Below are 14980 nucleotides of genomic sequence, written 5' to 3'. Positions count from 1 at the left end.
TGCATTGAGTATTACTGTGATGTGTCCTGCTTATACGCACAGGATCCATTTCTACCGGCGGAATGCGTCTTATTTATTTATTTTTTATTTACGTCGGTATGTTTTGAAATTCTGATTGTGACATCATTATAAAATACCCCACAATATAAATATAGTTTCTCTTCATTATGTGTTGTAAAAAGTGTTTCCTCTCTCAAGCTCTCTGATTTTAATTACATACATAATACAAATTATTGAGGGAAACAACAGATCAAATATTTGAAAACAGTTGTTTGTGGTCATTTTGTTGTTCAGACCTGCAATGAACATATTTTAACCTGATGGTGAATAAGAACATATATAATATATAACTTGAGTTTAATCTGTGATCGTCTTCACTCTGGTATGAAACTCTAGCAATCAGTCCGCTCAGCTGCAGCGTCCAATCAAATAACAGATGAACAGTGAGGGGGCGTGTCCAGCGTTAAAAGACTTCCTGGAAGCTTGCTCTCGTGGCTCCTCGATCATGGCTCCTCCGATTTCCCTCCTCGATCCTCGCTCCTCCGAGCAGAACAAGAGCTTTGGGACAGATGTCAATATGGCGGCGCAGAACCACTTCCGGTTCGATCGAGGAGCGAGGAAACGACAATTTAGAGACTTGAGATGCACCCAATGTGTGCGTCTTCCCAGTGTTTCCTGATTGTTTATTCCCATCACCTGTTCTCGTTCCAGACTCCTCTCTCCTAGTGATTGTAAAGCCCCGCCCTCATTGTTTCCACCTGTGCCTCGTTGCCCGTCTTCCCCTGTGTATTTAGTCTGTGTCTTTCCTTTGTCAGTTGCAGGATTGTCTTCTTTGTAGCCCATGTGTGTACTTCGCATTCAAGCTGTAGCTTCCTAGTGTTTGTTTCCGGTATCAGTCTTTATCTTTGTTTGTGACCTTTATTTCGTAAAATACCTTTTTGATTTTGCCCTCCACCTGTCCTCCTGTCTGTTTCCTCTGCTCCTGAGTCTCTGCCTCGCACACCTGATCGTGACAGATGGTTACAGTGAAAGAAAGGAAAGAGGTTGAGAATGAGAACACAACGGTGACACAATAGTGACACATTTTATTGGCAACCTAATATTTGAGTTTATCCCCATTTGCAGTGTCAGGTTGTGTGTCCGTGTAGAAACCTAGCTGGAGTGTAACAAGAAAGGGACCGGGTGAGCACAGTTGGATAATTGTTGTCATTAAATGGCCATTTCCAATCTCAGGTGATTAGCGCTAAATTAGGCCACCGACATGGTTCAATCAGTCAACCATAACGTTTGGCATCACTGAACAGGATCTTTGCACAGCAGAATGTTTCATATTTCTGGGGAAATCTCAATTTCCAAACATTTCGAGAAATCAAGCAAATGCAGAAAAGGTGGATATGTAATACCTTTACCATAACTAATCACACAGGAGTCTGCAGCTGACATTCAGGCCTCAAACGTCAGCTGGACAAAGCTTTTTTTTTTTTTCTTCCAAATTGTTTGCTGGATTTTTATCAAATTATTTATTCCGTTAATGTTGCCAAAGACTTATTTACTGCCCTAATATGTCGCCATAATAATGAAATGTTGTGATCCTGAAGATCATGCATGACTTTGGTTTGTAATATTTTTTCAGCTGCTGCACCTCCCCTCTGGAACGCCCTCCCCATCCACATTCGTCAAGCTCCCACCCTATCGCCATTTAAGCAAGCCCTCAAAACACACCTCTTCAAACTCGTCTTCACCTGTTAACCCCTGCTCCCACCCTCCACCTGCTAACCCCTGCTCCCTACCCTCCACTGCAGGACTAATTCTGTTCTCCAGTTTTTCTTTTTCTTATTTTCTTTTTTGGGATTGTTTGTTTTGTTTCTATATTTTTGTTCTGTTTTGTCTCTGTTAAGCGTCTTTGACTATTATTAATATAGTATAATGCTATTAGGCTATCTACTTGTTTTTGTCAGTGTCTGAAAGTCTACATTGTTTTAACTGTCTTAAATAAGTAAGTGTCAAATATATGTAAAAAAAATGTAAGGTTTGCCGTTTTAATTCATTAAAACTAGAATTTAGTTATGGACAGTTATGGTTTGTCTGTGTAATAAGGCAACAATTGTATCTAAAATGTAGTAGTATAGTGTATTTTCTTCTGTTTACAGTCGAGCTATTGATGAATTATCTCTGTGCATGACCTATCTTTTCGTTGGATCTGATTCAGAAAATTGCTTAGATTGGAAACACTTTATTAATCCCCAGTGGGGAAAACTCATTTGTCCCCAAAAAGTCAGACTCATACAGACAACAGACAACATTCACAGTACACAGCAGACAAGAGACAAATTACAAAGAACAAACACCAAAAAATGTCAAACGAAACAAGACACAAACCATACGAAACAAGACACATGACCGACATCAGATACTAAATCTAAAAACATTAAAAAAATCTAACTGCTGCAGGTACAAAAGACCTTCTGAGTCATTCAGTAGAACACTTTAGCATCCTGAATCGCTCACTGAATGAACTTCTGAGTCCTTTAGAAGTCCTTGTGGCCCATTGATTAAAAATCCACCAGCCACATGCAGTGAGCTGCATCATCACTGCATGTGCGGACTTTCTTTACTTCGTCCTCAAAGCTGAAGAAGCAGTCAAAGACTTACCTGCCATGTTTTTCAGAACTACTCTGATACAAAAGTGGTGTTGGATTGCGCTGAACCCCTTTACAAACACCACACTCCCCTTTTCTTCAGAGTAAGGTGTTTTTGTTAACCTATAAATCCCCCTGCAGCTATTAGGTTTATTAGACTGGCTCCTGATGGGGCAATAACCTCTGTGTCAGCTCCATCAGTGACACAGAGATCCTGAAGAAGTTTTAGCCTTCTAAATATAGCAATCTAGTTATACATATTATGGCCATAACTGTATAGGAAGATATATAATTTAACTTGTAAGTACTAATTGATACAATCAAAAGAAAACAATGTTAAATGTAACTGCACTCTGGCATATTGTTGCCTCTCCACTTCAATAAAGTAATGCAGTTATAACATATGAAGTTACATGTCATCATAATCATAAGAATCATATTAGAAAATAGAATGATATGAAAGCACACTGAAAACACAGCTTATATACAATAAATAAATCAATGAGCCTCCACATCAGCAACTGCTCCAAACTAGTAGCGTAACAGATGGACTGACATGGCTCATGTCGCTCTAGAATCCCAACTTAACTTCAGCCAACTGCACACTTCAAATGCAAAAATGAGTGCAGTTTTCGTAGCACATTAGCAGCTCAGTGAAGTTCAAATTTAATGACCACACAATCCCGACTCCCCGCCTCCTCCTTACGTGGTGTTTTACTGCTGGCTTTATCTTTTTAAGAGACCGTTTTTTATGAACTAATTCAGCTCAACTCCTCCTCTTCCCATTGTTTTGTGGTATACTCACCTTTTGTCTACTCCCTCTGAGCTCTCAAAAGAAATCGCTACAGTCAGTTTCAGTTCCTCAACCTCCCTTTTTTATATGCCTGCACTTTATCTGAACCAGTTTTTCAGCGGCAGAGAAACTGCGGCACAAAACTGATTCGTGCCAGTTGTCTAAAGGTCAGTTAATCCAGCAGAATGTGTAATCAGCCAGACATATCTCTTACCATTAATTGCTTGATCCTCCCTCAAAGGCATTTGCATAAAGGAAATAAACACATTTCACTGATTACTTGCCAGGTGTGCTTCAGATTACACTGTGCTTCCTGCTGGTGGAAAATACAGAGTGATTGTCTCTCTCTGCAGCCTCCAGGCCTTCACACATGTATGGCTGTACAATATGTGCATTATGTTCTTATGTGTAAGCTACATATGTAAATCAATTATCCACGCTTAAGTGAGTGTGGTTTCTCTTTTCTACCATTTATTACAGTTGCCAGCATTGTTAATCACATTATGTTGACTCTGCTCACTTCTAAATGAGATGAAGCGTCCAATTTTTTATTGCACAACTTCTCTAGTATCTAATTCAAGTCATGCACGCAATCTATCTTTAAAGAGATATGACCATTTTTACACCACAACATTACATGAGCCAAGACGAAGTTTGACCAAAGTTACTACTATAAATGAATACTGTATGAAACAATCCAGGGTATTGTCATCTTATTGCATTCTATATGATGATACATACTTAGTATTATTTTATTTTAGTTGGATAAGAAATGAAGTTCCATGTGGACATTGAAAACATCCCGTAATATATACAAATACAAACAGGTGTTTGGGGCCTCAAGGAGATGCATTACATGACGAAGGCACTGGTAATTGAGGTACTGATTCCTTTTTTGTAGTATGAAATATGTTGGCCATGTCCTATTAGATGTTCCCTCTTGAACCAAACACAAGCTGAGTCTAACGGGTGTCAGCAGAAGGCACAGTCACTTGTCAGTGGTCTCCTGGATTCACCCTACTCCCATCTCCCCTCTCCCCTCTCCAATTAATCACTAGTGCAGTCAGGCATCTTCATCAGCAAATGAACGTTTGCCATGTACATTTTTCCCATTGCATATGTAAGAAATGAATCTCAAGCTGAGGTGCTATTGTTAGCCTAAACACTAACAGACTACTAATGAAAAAGCCAATTATAGCCTCTGGCAGACTAAGAAGGGAATAGGAAAGTGAGAGAAACTTTCTTCCTTACAACCTTTCCAGCTTTTAACTGGTAACATGCGACCTGACTGCACATGTGCAAGATGGGTTTTATCAAGCAGAGCCTCTGGCAGTCAGGGAAAAAAAGTACTTTAACTAGGTTAAATGTGTGTGCAATGGGGTAGCAGTGGGAAATGGAGGTGTGTTTGTGTGTGTGTGTGTGTGTGTGTGTGTGTGTGTGTGTGTGTGTGTGTGTGTGTGTGTGTGAGAGAGAGAGAGAGAGAACAGGATACATGTTTGCGTGCCTTGGAGTATGAAATCAAAGGAGAATGTCTCCCCAAGAAAAACAACAGCATCAATCGTTTCAGCAAATGCCCTAAAAACGCAATATGTTTACCTTCAAGTGACAAAGCCTTCTATCCGCAATACGAGTTATGAATCTTTTCTCTCGGGAGCAAAGGAGGACGTAGAGTACCATTGCGATAGAGCCACACGGTGTGCAGAGGGTGCACTGTAAAATGTATATTTTCAGATTAACAATAAGTTGTTCTGTAGTTAGTAAAGAAAAACTAGCCATTGAGAGAATGAAACATAGACTAAGTTCCCTCGCCATAATTAATAAACCTTCTTGAGTCTAATGTGGAAGTCGCAAGGAACATGTTCTGAGCTCTGATGTTAAAACGTACAATAAAACTAAATGTTGCGCACAAATCCAGGACAGTCTTTTATTTGGAGATGTAGGATGGTTGTTTTCTACAGTTAGTATCACTATATTTATATTTACACTTGTTTTTCTTCCCAGAATGCATTGCACATCTTCAGTAACATACTATACACAACTTATACAGAACTAAATGTTGAGAATACAGCAATGTTACTGTGGAAACAACATCATTCCTTGTGTGGGCTTATAAAATGTGTGACTTTAATGAAGGAGATGGCTTTTTGTTTCCCGTTTAAAACCGACAGTCAAAGTTGATTTGCATTACCCATGGCCAGGCCCATTGCCTAACCTTTACTTAGTTAGTGTAACCATGACAACAAAGGTCACCTTTCCATAACAAATAGTAATTGTTACCCGAATCCTAACAAAGGTCTATTCAAATCTTAACCATTTAGATTTTGAAACGGTGATTTGAACTGCTTTCGAAGGGAATGAAAAGCAATGTTTTGTCGATTGGGGCAGTTTGGATTACACAATTATGTACAAATATTGTAACAATAAATTCTCATCATGGATGCAGCTATTATCCTATGATCTTTACACTCTTCGTTCATCTTCTATTTGAAATGTCAATGGTATTTGAAGGTTACTGACATTTACATTTTAAAGCGGAGCCATCTCAAGAGCGTTTGCTCCCCATTCAGCGAGGGCACACGAAGTAGCTACAAGCAAATAAAAACATATTTTTTGCTTCTCTTTGTCGTGTTGTGGTGCATCACTCTGTGAGTGAGTCTCCAGCCCATGAACCTAACCAGTAAATTATTAAAACACTTGGTGATAAAATGTGAATGCTGTTGCCTGGGTGGCCATGACACATCATTCCAGTGTTATGCCTCCCGATACTTTAGGTCAACAGAAAGCAGTCAGTAGCTTTATCTTGGAACAGTGCTAATAGTTGGTGAAGCTATCATTGACTTAAAATTCCACAATTGCATCAATCTTCTTAAAAAGGCATTGCACATGCAGTGTATTCTGGATATCCAATGTACCATACACAACACTAAAGCCGTTCTATATTTAATAAAGACGGATAGAATACATGATATAAACAAATGACCTATCCATTGGTGTGTTTAATGTTATCTGAGTATCAGTATCTTCACAGGAGTGTGTGTGTATACAGAAGGGCACCAAGCACTGTTGATATGCAATCAAAGGATGTATGATGACATATCAAAACTCGATGTCTTGCTGGTGAGTCAGCAGCCCGGTAGCCAGAGAGGTACAAACTGACCCAAGCTGCTCGACGAAAACAAAATTGCCGTGCTGCTGTCTGAGTGTCTCTGCTCGTTCTGCAGTGGGAGCTGTCCAGCCAACTGAGCAGAGCTGAACAGAGATCTCCTATCGAGACACAAAAAGCTCAAGGAAAGAAAATACCTCAGTGAGGATGATGAAGCCTTCTGGGGATACTGGGAGCCAACAGAATCCCAATCACATTTTGTCAGATTCTAGCCTGCAGAAATAAATAAACAGACGTTTATGACACTGTTTTCTTATGTTAGTGCTGGCTGGTGCAAGGTTTTTATTTGCCATTTGTGCATAGACCAACAGTCCAGACACATTGGAATTATTGTGCAGGGCTCTCTGAGTCAACCATTTAGGAAATAAAAATACACTATAATAAAAAAGAAAAACATATAAAAACACTATACATAAGGTGGTAATATGTACACTTTTAGATACAGTTTTAAAAAAAACAAGTTTTCAACAAAGGGGAGGGCAAATGTTAAATAACAGTAATAAATAGGCTAGTCCTGAGTGCTGTTCCTGGATTGTGAAAAGAGGGGAAAGGTATATGGAAATATTGCACATTTTGAGAGGTGGAAGAAAGTTATGCGGGGATATTGCACAGTTAGAATATTGCACCTTTATCAGAAGGTATGTGACACATGATCCTATTTCACAGATAATAATACACATGCCAAAATATATGCAGGCATAATGTTAAAAGCGTTCAAATCTAGCAGGTCTTTGACTTAAACAATGAAGCGTATGTCCATAGTATTCTTGGGAAAAAATCGACTCTTGTTCACCATAAAAATGTAGCTGGAAAATAAAATAGCGTGACATTTACTTTTCCTGATACACCTCTAATGAATGAGCAGACCAGGGTCACTTACTCGGTCATTTTTTTCACATACTGAGGATGAATAAATATCCACCGCTGTGCCTGTTCTCCTTATTGCAGGAGAATGCAGCTGTCATGAGGGTTATTCCCCTGATCCTGTCCATAAACACCTCTGTGTTCGCAGCGACTGGGGTCGGAACGAAGGGTAAGTCCTGTCTGCTCTACCCACTCATATCGAAAAACTCACTTGTACTTAAATGACCTTGTGGCTGGTTTCGCAGTACCCTACTCCCAGCTGCATTAGCGCACAATATTAACTTTACAGAAAATAAAGGTGAATTGTTCGCTGTGATGGATTAGCTATCTGGAGAACATTTCAAGTCTCTTTAGGTTGATCTTCAGCGTATTAAAATTAATGAAAACCAAGGTCGGAAATCAATCTAATAATTTACTGTACGCTTTCAAAAGTGGTCACCAGTAATGTAAAATACAAGCAATTTGCAGTTAATGAGATAAAACATGCATATGTACCTATACGGTCTTTTAACTTGAGGATTAATACTTTGAGAAGTAATCAGAAATGCAGATGGGAGGAGGAGACGCTAGGAGGGAAGTTATAGTGTGTAATGAAAGAAAACAGCAGGGGAGGAAAGATAGTGACAGAGTGAACGTGAAGAGAGAAATAAATAAATAAACGGAGAACAACACAGAAGAAAGAAAGACAAATAGTATAAATTGGCACTATAGGGAAGAAAAAACAAGTCAAATGAGCCTCGTCTCTCACTCTGACCTTGTTTGACAATTAACTGGCTTGCCCAATCATTTTATTGATTAATTGAAAAGGTCCCACATTGTTATTCAACTCCATCAGTCATTGTCTGGATTCAGTCCAGCAGCATATCACATTTTCCATTCACAGTTTTATCGGAGTAACAGCTGACGGAGGGTATATGAAAACACAAACATAATCAAGCAATGTTAGTTTTGACCTTGTATTTGTATTTTCTTTGTATTATATACACAGTGTGGAGTCATGTATGTATGAATACAAAAAACATTAAGATATTACTCAGATTACATGAATGCATTTGAATGTAATATACATTTTAAAAAGTTGAACGGGACATTGAAATGTTCACATATTCCTCTCTTTGATTTGGTGTGCCCTCCTCTCTGTCCTCAAGTCCTTGGCCATACGCTAACCTGGAGAAAGGCTATGACCTAGGTACAGGGGAGCAGGCCCCCGAGAGGATCTTCAGGTGAGTCCTTCACTTCTGGTGCATGACTTCTGCTCGCCATCTGCGACTCTGTGAACACACAACGGGATGATGCTGGTGTTCTTGGCATGTGTTTGTTTGTGTGTGTGTGTGTGTGTGTGTGTGTGTGTGTGTGTGTGTGTGTGTGTGTGTGTGTGTGTGCATGTGTGTGACAGAGCATACAGATGAGCGGATAGTTGGATGGACACACAAATTCACCGGTGTGAGGTCTTACCCATGGGCTCTTGGGTGGGGAAATAGCCCAAGGTGCAGCCCTGGATGGACTCCTTTCAAATGCTGTTACTGCCATGTCTGTGAAACCTCTCATCTTGATGGGGCCATTGAGTGTGACATGTTTCAAGAAGGCCACGGCTCAAAGGACCCATTCATTTCTATTTTATTTGTCGCTATTTAAATAGTGCAGATCGACCTGACCTAGTTCATTACAAGGCTTTTTATATACATAAAAAAATACTGGATGTTGTTTATGATGAGTATGTGGTATTAGGTGCTGTCCACAGGTGTACAGAAGATGGCCTTTACACCACATGTTACTCACATAGTTAAAATATTGAATGTTCCATGTTGTAGATTTGTTGAAGACGTTGGTAGACAGGATCCCTCCATTGCCACCAGTTATTTCCCACACTGATGTGTAATGCAAGTAGCACAGTTTTTACTATGCCATTAACTATGTGCAATTACTAGGTAGCCACATCAATTCAAGTGAGAAGTAGTGTCATTTTCATATAGACTTCCATACAATCTGACATATTTTTGCAACAAGAGGAGTCGCCTACTAATGGCCAGTGGAGAGAATGCAAGTCTAAGGAACTTCCCATTGGGTTCTTTTTTTTACCGGAGGCAGCCGCCTGGTTGAGAGACGACGTGAACAACCAGTTTGTTTTACAAGTAATATGTTTACAAGATCATTCTAAACCAATAAAAAGCTACATAATAAAATGCAGATAATAACTGCTAGGTTCTGAGTTTGGAAATCAGAACTATACCGATAGCAAAATATTGTACCGTTGTCGCCAGACATATTGCCTTTTTGTCTAAACAGCTTTCGGAAGTTGATGGTGAATCTCCATAGTGCTTTATTCAAGAGTAACTAAACCCCCAAAACACTTGTTTTGGCTGAAAACCAATGTACTGTATATGTGTCTTTGGAAGTGATGGATTCTGGTCCAAATCTTGACAAGTTTTTGCAAAATATTGAAATTCTACATTTAGTGTTTGAATGTTATGAATGCAATTGCACAGTGGTTTGTTTTAGCACCCACCTACCTTTAAGTCATGTGCATTACCCCTCCAGTATGTTGGTAGGAAAACCACATGTACTTTCAGCCATGTACACACTCATACAGATAGCAGACAAAGTGAGTAAAGATGCAGCAACCAAGTGCAAACCATCATTGGGTTTCTGTTGTAGGGGTTCTATATCAGTGCTGTGTCACGGAGGATAGGAGAAAGGACTGCACTGCTCTAGCTTGACAGTGTTGGAGTGAGTCCTAACAGGGATTGGTTTCACAGATGGGGTTCTTTGTGGGAAACCAATGATGCCTCTCACTTTTTTTATGCTAGGAGCAGCAAAGGAAATAAGCATCGTGTGATCTGAAAGAATAGTGGGTGAAAATGTAATAGATTCAATGTATTAATTTAAAAGCTAATTAATTTAAAAGCCATTTTGAAGCCAAATTTTCATTTTCAGATAGTGAGGGGAGGTCAGAATGAGTGTAATGCATTCTGATTCTCTTATTATAATTAATGTACAGGCAGCTGTATTGTGTACAAGTTGAAGATTGTGAATGCTGATGTTTGACAGTTGAGAAAAAACGCTGTTTCAGAAATGTGTTTGATGGATTAAAAAGCAATGTTTACCAAGATTAGTGTAGAAAGGCGGAAATAATTTCTGTTTGCGATACCTTTTCTGTGGGAGTCAAATGTGGGGTGTGATTACTTGTAATTCCAAGCTTTTTGACATATGAAGCCACTCAAGTTTGGTTTCTCAGTGGGGATTTGTTATATTACCGCCCACCTGCTCAGATGCATTTATTAATGCGCATGATGCAAAGCACAGCCGTGTTCTGTGGCCTCGCCATGTGTAGCTATTCCCAAGTGACAAGGCTTGGCCCCCTCAGGGTGTCCTCCTGAGGATTTTAATCTTCACTCTGTGAAAACATCTCTGGCGAAGCAAAAATATTTTTACACCATCTTGAACAATGGTCATCAGCAGCACACATGGCACAAAAAAAGGAATTGTGCTGCGGAGCACGTTGCATTTAAAGAGACGGCAAATCCTTTTCCAACCGTCTTGATAACCACATGCAAATAGCAATTGAATTAGTTACAATTCAGGACCGAGAATATAAGCTTTCCATTTTACACTAGTATGCTAAACAAATTCCCTTGAGAGTTATTGGCTCTGACTTTATTTCCCTATTGAATATGGTTCTACTTTTATTACATCATGTTCAAAAGCTGAATCATAGGGGGAAACAAATATGTGTTGTTATAAATTGAAAACCTTTTTGCATCTGCAATGACTCATCTATCTGTGTCCCAGATTGTTCTCATATCATTATCAAAACGTTACTTAACTTATAATGACTGAATGCAAGGAATTAAAACAAGGATGACCATATTGCCCATTATATGTATCACCCTTAAAAAGGTGAATTTAAGAAATTATGTAAAATCGAGAAAATGACCTTAGACCCCAGAGGGTTAATGTATGAAATGATACGCTAAGCCAGCGATTACAAAGTCTACGTCTATCGAGCGTGTCCTTACCATCCTTCATTCCTGCAGTACTATATTTGCATGCGTATGTATGCACATACTGTACAATGTGTGTGAAATAACAACATGTTATATAATGTGACAGCAGTTTGATTGACATTTAGGTGTTGTGGTTGTGCCAACACAGATCATTCTACAGTCTGGGCCAAGGCTTGTGGCTGCCAGTCAGCAAGAGCTTCGTGGTGCCACCAGTGGAACTGTCAATCAACCCCATCGCCAGCTGTAAGACAGACGTGCTGGTTACTGAAGATCCAGGAGAGGTCAGGTCAGTCTGATCAGCACAGCGCTCCACACTTGTGTTGAACGAGAAACTGTGTGGAACAGTTTAATACATCCATTTATTTTTTTCCTTTTTTCAAGGCCCAACAAACACGGTATGAATCATTTAATTGTTTATGGATTTCTAAGGCCTGGCTCTACAGCTTGAGCGGCACAAATATACGTCTGCACTTCGATTGTGAGCTGTTTCCATGACACTAGCCTTAGTGTTGATACTGCAGTATGCTACTTATAGTACAGAGCAGTATGCTTTTTTGCTTTTGGCAATTTTAATGTGTTTTATTTTTCATTGAAAATACTGGTTAGAATTTAAGATACACATCCTTTTTTTGTGTGTGTGAAGCTTTTGACTCATAAACAAGTAATTTTCTCAAATAAAAGTCAGAATAGCAATCAAGCATTAAATCAGGTAATTAAACTTGATAGTTTCAGAGGACTAAAGTGACAGGCAAAGCATGATGAGCAAAACATAACTAAACTTTGGGCTATGCGCGTAGAGATCCAAAAAAAATGAATCTAAACAGGAAAGGAGTGTCAACAAGGTTATGGATCTGGCACTCTCACAGTGCAAAAACAAAATATTGGCAACATAAGAGTTTTGATTTTTCATCCAACAAGCCAGTTGGAGCTGGCATGCATCAGTGCAGCTGAACACCACAAAACACGTCAGAGCATCAGCTGCAGATTAAAACAATCACCCATCTATGGAATTCAACTGACACCAGCCTGGAAAGTGATATTTCCCTTCAAAACCAAAATGTGTGCCGTTGCTGCATAGAAAAGGTGGCACTTGTCACATAATGTAAAGGAAAGAATGCGAGTACAATGTTTGCCTGTGAATCACTGCAACTTATTATTTCACACTGTCACCACACAAAATAAGTTAAACCATGTTTTCAGCACTAATCAACAGTGCACATGATAACTGTTCTGTTGATACTGACACAGTGATGCATATTTTAATCAAAATACTGGTCTAGAGAAAGATATCCACCGATGTACTGTGTGGATACTCAATGCTATGCAGTTGTGTCATAATTATTACTGGGGTACACCCTTCCAACCACAACTGGAACCAGTAGGGGTCCTTCTAAGAAATGTTGTTTTACAAAAATCCAAACTTAATCACATTGATATTCATGAAAATCATTTGCAACCACATACTACGTAAGAATACTATTTTCAGAGTGACAAAGAATCACATTTCCAAGACTCCCTTGAATTAAGACTAAATACATTAATAAAATGGCTTCAACTTTAATTACTAAGACCTTATTTAAAGGCCAAAATTGTTAAAAACAAACGCTACAAATGCATGGTGTATTTTGCACACAAACTAAGTGTTATTTGATTCTCAATGACATAATGAAATCTGATGGGTAATGCTGTAATCAAAGATGACTGAAGTTCCCAAAAAATACATATTATCTTCATATAATGTGCTATTGCACCATATAATATCTCCCACTTAAATTGTATTTCTTAATAGTATTGTCTTTACTATCCATTATTTACATGACTTGATCATGTTAACATTGTGAGTAAGATTCTGTATGTCCATTTAGAATAGGAAACAGACATTTTTGGAATTTAAAGCCAGATTGCAAGTAGTAGTAAAACAAAAACATCATCTCAAATATGTTTTTTTCTGGTCTACTGGCTGTTGAATTTGGTTCACTCTATCAGGTTTTGTTTTGTTGTGTGGTAAAGCATCCTAAACACAAAAAAGAGATTTATTTACTTTATTTATATATTCATCAAGCATGGTGACTTGGCTCGGTGACCACTGCCCTGGGCCTGGTGTGACTGCCAGATGGAATCACTGATCCCAGCCTTCATTGGTCAGCACTTCCAGAGTGAGCACACCGGTTCAGGACAATGGATGCATTTGTCTATCTGTTCAACTTTGAATTCCCTATTCTCTTGATATATTTTCCTTTTTGCAATCTTGAGAATGACACCTTGCGTGATAATGATAACGAGAGTTACGAATGTAACTACAGTTCTATGAATTCTGGATTACCGCCAGTGGTTGTGCTACAGCACTGCATATCTCCATCCCGCATCAAGGTCACGAGGAATGCTTACCGAACTAAGGAAGGAAAGCTGTTGACAGGACTGCTGCTGACATGGCATGAGGAACCACCACATTGACATGTAATAGCGAGCGAAGGCACATGCAAACTTGCAGCCGCAGAGATCTCTTTTAGAGAGACCCAATTCAAGGCTGCCCAGGATGTAGACAAACTCGAAGAGAGTAGAGTGACACATGTGAGGGAGGCACTCTCTTTGGCAGGAAGGATGGATTTGGTCGGAGAGCAACCCTTGAACCATTCGGGTACCTACGCACGCACATCTGGCTCTCTGATAGGGCATGGAGTTCACCCACTCTATTGGCTGATGTGACAGCCAGCAGAAATGCTGTCTTTGCAGACAACCATCTCAGTTATGTCTTACCTAACAGTTCAAATTGGGGCAGACACAAAAACTTCAATAACAATTTCAAGTCCCATGATGGCACTATAGTGACACTTGATGGTCTAAGCCTCTGTGCACCCTTTTAAGAACTGACTAACCAGGTAGGGTCAACCCACTGTCTGGTTGTCCACTCTCATAGCTCAGCCCAGCTGAAACCACAGCGGCATATACTTTTAATGATGATGCACATCTCCCACCATCCAACAATGACTACAGGAAACGCAGAATGATGGCCACCGAGCAGCTCTCTGGTACTTCACCATATGTCATGCACCACTGGGAAAAAAGCTTTCACTGATTAGTGTAGAGGGACCGAGTGAAGAAAAGAAGAAACTGTATTTTGTCATATTACTTACATACATGACATTTGGTCTCTGCATTTAACCCATCCATAGCAATGTAGGAGCAGTGGGCTGCTGAAAAGCGCCTGGGAAGCAACTAGGGTTTCAGTGTCTTGTTTAAGGACACTTCGACATGCAAACTATGGGGAGACTGGGGATGGAACCGGCTACCTTACGGTTTCAGGACGACCACTCATCCCCATGAGCTACAGCCGAGTGGAGGTAGCCCTCAAATTTAGCCTAGTATAGATTATTGATTGGTCACAGGTGACGTGAGTCCTGGCTTCCAATGGCCAAACGCATAGCTGTAGGGATCCGGATTTGTTTATGTGTTCTAACCTCTGCTTAATGCTTCATCGGTCCTTGATGGTCCTGCGCTGCCAGACTGCACCTTAGCC

The 14980-nt window shown here is 39.7% G+C and overlaps 1 protein-coding gene across 1 annotated transcript in view; it reads left to right on the top strand.

Annotated features, from left to right (window-relative positions):
• astn2 (astrotactin 2) overlaps positions 1–14980 on the top strand; it is a gene marked incomplete at both ends in the record, with an annotated part of 231808 nt that overhangs the window by 116315 nt on the left and 100513 nt on the right. Inside the window, 3 exons of the mRNA XM_079235676.1 lie at positions 7544–7628; positions 8608–8682; positions 11612–11749. Coding sequence (XP_079091802.1) covers positions 7544–7628; positions 8608–8682; positions 11612–11749 — 298 coding nt within the window. The remainder of the gene's footprint in view (positions 1–7543; positions 7629–8607; positions 8683–11611; positions 11750–14980) is intronic.

This window comes from Taurulus bubalis (genome assembly GCF_910589615.1).
Source record: "Taurulus bubalis genome assembly, chromosome: 19".
Classification (NCBI taxonomy): Eukaryota; Metazoa; Chordata; class Actinopteri; order Perciformes; family Cottidae; genus Taurulus; species Taurulus bubalis.
Note: the sequence above shows the minus strand (reverse complement) of the source record. Positions and strands in the feature narration are given on the sequence as shown.